This window comes from Simochromis diagramma, unplaced genomic scaffold, assembly GCF_900408965.1.
Source record: "Simochromis diagramma unplaced genomic scaffold, fSimDia1.1 OVJJ01000545.1, whole genome shotgun sequence".
NCBI lineage: Eukaryota > Metazoa > Chordata > Actinopteri > Cichliformes > Cichlidae > Simochromis > Simochromis diagramma.
The window spans coordinates 390365-397022 of record NW_024387371.1 but is presented as its reverse complement, the minus strand read 5'-3'; the positions used below and the strand labels follow the sequence as shown (position 1 = coordinate 397022).

The 6658-nt window shown below is 44.6% G+C and overlaps 1 protein-coding gene across 1 annotated transcript; it reads left to right on the top strand.

The window, feature by feature from the left end:
* Positions 1-604: 604 nt before the first annotated feature.
* Positions 605-2994, top strand: snai1b (snail family zinc finger 1b). The gene is made up of 3 exons (XM_040007820.1): positions 605-926; positions 1217-1753; positions 2074-2994. Exons 1-3 carry the CDS (start codon positions 845-847, stop codon positions 2253-2255), a joined length of 801 nt encoding a protein of 266 aa, XP_039863754.1. The 5' UTR covers positions 605-844; the 3' UTR covers positions 2256-2994.
* The last annotated feature ends 3664 nt before the right edge of the window (positions 2995-6658 follow it).

The following is a 6658-nucleotide window of genomic DNA, read 5'->3' as shown; positions in this document are numbered from 1 at the left end:
CATATTCTTCCACCACAAACCACTGACTGCATTGCAGTATGGACCAACAGAGGACGCTCAAGTTATTGCTGGCCCTTTTTTTTTTTTAAAGGGCTGCGACTTTTTGGTAAGGTGTATGATTTATTTCTTTGCAAAATTATTGCAAAAATGGGAAATGCTTTGGTTTTGGTGCTTTTCCTGCAGGACGCCCCGTTAGGATTACCGTGGACATATTTGAACTCATATCAGGATCTTCGACTGAACACAATATAAAAGTAATTTTTTGGCCCTGAAGGCAAACTTCTCCCCCTCCGTCTGTTTTACATATTCACTTCTCCCTCCGGGTCTTCCTCACAATGAAAAGCATTGATATGCACATTTCAGTTCAGGTAGGCTATGAAAACAGTTCGGCCGTGTTTCACATTGAATCGAACACTCGGCCGTTCACATTTCATGACAATACGAGTATGCCCGATGTTTGAAAGTCAGCCATTAGAGGCGTGAAATGCATAATTAGATCAGGGCGCTGCAACAGCTTTTGGCACATTGGTCACCTGTGATGAATGGAGCCGGTGGCGCCCAGCCCGGACGCACGGGGTGTGTATGTGGGCGGAGACGTGCCCACCCACTCCGCTGCTTCTCTCCTCTGCTTACTATATGAGGAGGCAAGTTTGGGATCCCCCAGACAGATTCAACTTTGGTAGTCGTCTTGTCAATCTTCCAAGAGTTTTCTCTCCACCCCGACAGGAATCCGCTGTTTGCTCAAGCTGTGATTAGAGCGCACAACGCCTTGGACTGTATTTTTCCCCCCCGTTTTTTTTTTAAATTTTGTATTGTTATTCCATCGGTGAAGCTAGAGCTCAAGATGCCTCGGTCGTTCCTTGTCAAGAAGTATTTTCCCTACAAGAAGCAGCATAATAGGGAAAGCTACCCGGAGAGCCACACAGGTAAGTTTGCTATTGTCCGTGATTGTATGCAAGATATTTGCGAGTGCATTAGACACATAGGGAATCACAGTCATGAGCTCCCCATTAAGTTACCTGCAGACACATAACAGTCATGTAGCAGCTTGGGCATTCCTAATTCTTGTCCCTGTCACCTGGAAAAACTCATGATAAGAAAGCTTGTGATTAAAATAGGCTGTAACGTGAACCCGAAGAATGAAAACGGGTTTAGTGGTTTATTAGATCGTCTGTCCCATTTAACTAACCTGACTTCATTTCCTTTGCATCTCCAGCTTTTGTGCCAGAAAACTTTCCACTGGCTGAGCTTCCATCAGAGAACAGCTCTGCACTGACCTGCCAACCCGCCACACTAATATTCAGCGTGGACATCCTGCCTCGACCTCACCCCCTGATTTCCCCAGAATCTCTCCCCCCTTCACCCATGGGCCCTTTGGACCTCAGCAGCTCTCCCTCCTGCAGCAGCGGTGAGGAAGAGGAGGACGGCGGACGTACTTCGGATCCACCAAGCCCAGATACAATTCAGCCAATCTATCACTGTTTGCACTGCACCAAGAGCTACACCAGCCTCTCTGCATTTTCCCAGCATCAGATGTCCCACCAGCTCCCCCCCTGTGCTCCCGAGACTCCTATGACCACAGAGGCTTCAGCACGCCCGGTCTTCCACTGCAAACACTGCCCCAAGGAGTACAATAGCCTGGGTGCCCTGAAAATGCACATTCGATCACACACGTTGCCCTGCGTGTGCACCACGTGTGGCAAGGCTTTCTCCAGACCGTGGCTCCTCAGGGGACACATTCGCACACACACAGGTATGTCAGACAATTGATTTTTCCAAGATCTGTAGGCTTGTTAACTTAACAGCTGGTTGCACCTTGTTCTCATTGATATTCATTGATTTTTCCTGATGTGTGAGCAAATGCTGGGGGGGACATAATCTAATCTTCCTCACAGGTGCTTTGCATGTTAAAAGGCACTCTGTATTAATGAAGTTAGTGTGTCCTACCACTGTTTTCTGTTATCTCTAGAGTATCTGAAAAAAAAAACAATGACTCGGGGGTAAACTTTTGTTAATGTGTTGGGCTGGCACTGATTGTCTCTCTCTCTCTTTCTTTCTTTTCTTTTTAACCAGGTGAGCGCCCCTTTGCTTGTCAGCACTGTAGCCGGGCCTTTGCCGATCGCTCCAACCTGCGCGCCCACATGCAGACCCACTCTGAGGTGAAGAAGTACCAGTGTGGCTCCTGCTCCAGGACCTTCAGTCGCATGTCTCTTCTGAACAAACACAGCGCCTCTGGATGCTGTCCTTCCTCGTAAAAGTCACATTCCTCCTGTTGTCCTTTCAGTTGAAGCTACCTGTTGTGATGGGAGCCAATGCTATTAGCTGCACACACACACATGGAAAAAAAATGCAGTTATACTTTTATGAAATGTGCCTTAATCAATTAGAGGATCAGATTGAGGTCCTATCTGTGGCACAATTTTGTCTCATCCATTGTGATTTGAGAGCAGGTGGACATTCAATTAATTCCCAGGGGAGCCCGTTGGTGCCCGCCAGTCCGGGACTTTGGCAATGTTGCAGCTGCTTGTGTGTGTGTGTGTATGTGGGGATGTCCTTCCTCACTATACTATGCATACATGACATGTGTGTATCTGAGCAAATGTGAGTGTTGAGACAGCTGTCTGCATGGTGCACTGTGGAGGCAGGGCGCTGAGGGACGTGTTAGCTGTGACCTCGACAACAGGTGACACCCCCCGCCTGGTGTGCCTCTCTGCAAGCCAGAAACACTTTCAATAGGCACTCCAATATGTGTGTGTTATAGGACCAAAAATACACCTTGCCTTTTTACAAATGTCTCATTTGAAAAGAAAAAAGTTGTCATTTTTAAGTGGAGAGTCACAGGAAATAGTGGAAATATACAACAAACACTCATGACTGTGCAACAAATGGTTCAGTCAGCCAGGAATTGAACCAGGGACTAACTGCTCAGGGCTATTTTACAATCTAAATGACATTTGTATTTAGGATAAGTGTTGACATACAGTTTTTATGAAACATTGAACTGAATGTGCCTTTTTTAAAGGTTGTGAATTTTTCTGTCATTTGTAAATAAAAGCATTGTTTTAAAATAACAGCTCGTTCTCGTCTGCTTCTTGTCCTTTAAAGAAGTGTGTCAGCAGGCTTCTTATTTAAATACAAATGAGTTCATCAGGACAGACATGACAGTTTCTGAATGGGAAGATAGAGCTGTGCGTTGTTGTATATGGGTTCATGTGTGTTAAGGGGGAGCGGTGATGGGTTTGTATAATGCTGAGTGATGAGGGGAACACCTGCGCACACCTGCCAGGCTGTCAGCATGCACAGATGGAGGACACATGCCCAAGAGGCGGGGAACACTGCGGTTGCAGGTGCGGGGGGAAAAGGCAGGCAAGTAAACTGGCGTCAAAGAAGATGGTAAGCTAGAAAAAGGATGCGATTTTATTTTTCAGAAGAAAATTTGTGTGAAATCAGCTGAGAAGAGTCCCACTGACCCACATCCAGCTTTGGGAGAGGAAGGAGCGCTCTGGGGTCAAGATGAGCAAATGCAGAAATAACTTGCAGCTTGTGCAGGAATGGTTAATCTCTGGGTTACCTGGTAGGAAGTTCTGGTGAAAGTGCAGTCTTCCACAACCTGAATGTGAACATTCAGGGTGAACACATGGCAGCAATGTGTCTCCAATCCCTACTGCCCTCCTGACCCACACACACTGACGCCAGCATGTCTTAGTGAGGTAACAAAGTGTTTCCTCCAATAGCTCACGGTGTTGAGAGGTGGATGCATGTGTGTGTGTGTGACAGGGGTTTGCGGGGGCACTCAAAAAGCTTGAGATCAGATTGCATGACTTAGCTTGTCCAATGTAAACAGCACCCGAAAGACTACACACGTGTGTGCACACATTCAAACACACACCGGCTGAATAAAGAGGTGATCAAGGGGGATTTTTTTTAAACATTTGTCTGTCCTGGGCTCCTGTTAATTGTGAGGTGAGAGTCATTTAGTCATTGCACACCTACGCAGGCAGTGAGTCAGAAAAGCACGCCACAAGGGACTGAACTGAGCTTGAACTTGTCACTTTTATGTGTTAGATAGATGCAAAACATGTCAAATAATGCAAAAAAGAAAAAAGAAAGATAGAAAAGAAAGATATTGCATTTTCTCCTTGGGACATTGAAGCTCGGCCAAACCAAATTTATCCAAAACAATGCCACCAAACAGACTGTCATTTCTTATGTGTTTCGGCCGTTTTGAAATTTAACTCTGACATCTTGCTCAGGGGGCATTTTTCCTGGTTTGCAGTGTGTGGGAGGCAGTCTATCACTCTGTAGCTTTGAGGCAATGAGATCACTGGACCTGTCACCTTTCTTTTTCGGTGTGTGTGTAATATCATATTGGTCTCCTCAAAGTGCTTTAATGTTCACATCGTCACGCATGTAGCCCCTGACTAATTTAACATTCCTGAGCCATTAGTGACAGACATACAATACCACAGCCTAACACAGAGAGGGCTGCTCTGTCTACTGTCATTGCAGTTTGCTCCTGAATTAAAGTAATAATTAGATTTTCCAGTAACAGGAAATAATGTAATGCTGAGATGATTACGAAGAAAAGGGGATTGCCGATCATTTAAATATACCACATGTGTTACTGTCATGGAAAGAATGTCTGAAGTGTTATTAGTTTGCTCCAACAAATGAAACAGTGAAAATGTATTCACTGATAACTCTGTGATTTTAAAAGCTGGACGGTGTCCAGTGAAGAACAAACCCTGCTTTTGGTTTTGTGTATGCAAAAGCTGATGTTTGACAATACGCAGTGGGATGAGTTTTATTTTGTTAGGATGGCGTCATCCTGGAAACACAAAATATATGGCTTTCTCTAAACAATCACCCTGACTCATAAGTGGGGCTTTGCATGAGTGTAAAAGAACAGATCACAAGGCTGGGTTAAGCCGGGTCTCTGGATTTGAGAAATGGTAAGCAGCAGAGGATATCAACAATGAAATAAACTTTTTTCAAACGTGTAGCATGAACATTTTTGGGACCATTTTTGGGACCCGATATGTTGAAAGGTTTCGGGTAATGTTTAGGACACGGGAAGTGGCCTGTCGGTCTTGTACAAACACAGCCTGCCCCAAAAAGTGCTGATATAAAGCATCTGGGTGCGGCTACGGCTGTTTCTGTGCACATACTGCATGAGAGCATTTGTGAGTCTCTGTGAGGGGCTGATGTGTCTCTGCTGGGATTTTACAGTGGTCCATATTGAAGAAGGTATGTTGCTGAAATCAGAATTGGCAGGGGTTGCAAAACCAATTCACTAGAGGATCAGATTCAAGCCAGGAGGGTTAAGTCACTGGGTTAAAGTTTCAAACTTTTTTTTTTGCAAGTGGCTCTTACACAATGCCACCGCTCTTCTCCTGGAGCTGTCCCAATGGACTCTTGTCTACCTTTGTCCTTAAAAAGCCATTAAAAAAGCTCAATTTTTTCAGAGGGCTGACAAATCTCCACCTCTCTACTCCAGAAAATAATGCAGGATGGGGAAAGTAATGGCTTGAGGTTTGCATGGGAGGGTGAAGTAAGGATAAGAAGATAATAACGGGAGGAGGAACAGAACGAGGGAGAGGAGACTGGACACTGGAGGAGCGTGGGGGTGGGGTGGCTTGGTGGGTGTCTGGAGAAGAATGACTGTTTCTGTTTGTGGGCCATTAATCAAATCACTAGGGAGTAGAATTTACAGAGGAATGCTACATGTTGCAATGCAGACTTGATCAATGACATGCTGTGTGAGATATGCTGACTATGGAAGGTTTTCAAGTGAGAGTTTCCCACAAACACACAATCAATGTGCAAATCACGTGCAGATCTTTTTTTTAAATTTATTTTTTATTCCTGTGCCGAGTCCAAAGAAATTATTTCTTGTTCCAACTCTGTTTGTTTTAAATTCTTGTTTTTCAATACCTCTCCGAAGACATCCACATTCAACTATGTGAGACATGCGCACGCAGAGCTCAGATCTCTGCACAAATAAACCAGTTTTACCCAAGGACAGGATATGGCCTGCAGGAGGGGGTACACGCCATTTCCTGCCCACCTCCGCACTCCTGCTGTCCCCTTTCAGTGGTGTGTGTGTGTGTGAGTGTGTGAGTGTATCAGTGTTATGTGGCCAGTGCTTTCCTCCTAAACACAGACACTCTGTCCCACAGGGTCAGAGGGTAGAGGATGAGCCATAAAGAAACAGGAGCGTAAACAAATGAGATACTTTGTGCTTAACAGAAGTTTCCAACTTTGTGTCCTGCAGAGCTGTCTACATGAATGTTTCTACTGCTCATAAACAGTTAAAGAACTACTAATCTTTAGTTACATGGGAATATGGGGCAAGAGAATACAGGGGTAGTATGGATGCAAATATCTCTCGTCAGAATAAACAAAAATAAATAGATGATTATGTAATTGTTAAAACATACCAATATGTTAGGACAAAATTCCTTTAGATTCAACTTAGATTCAAGTTAGATTTAGATTCAAACAGGTCCGTTAATGAGCCACAACATGGCTGGTGAAATGAGAGACATTCTTCATCTCATCACAGTGCAATGATCTGCAGTGATCTTCAGAATTCATGTGTACGTGACATGTACCACCCACGTTAACATTGTTAAAGACCGCCATGCAAAACCCTGTA

Excerpts from the sequence above, each read along its gene's own strand:
- snai1b (XM_040007820.1), top strand. The coding sequence starts at position 845 with ATGCCTCGGTCGTTCCTTGTCAAGAAGTATTTTCCCTACAAGAAGCAG. Across the intron at positions 927-1,216 it reads CTACCCGGAGAGCCACACAG|CTTTTGTGCCAGAAAACTTT; the intron begins GTAAGTTTGCTA and ends TTGCATCTCCAG. Across the intron at positions 1,754-2,073 it reads ACACATTCGCACACACACAG|GTGAGCGCCCCTTTGCTTGT; the intron begins GTATGTCAGACA and ends CTTTTTAACCAG.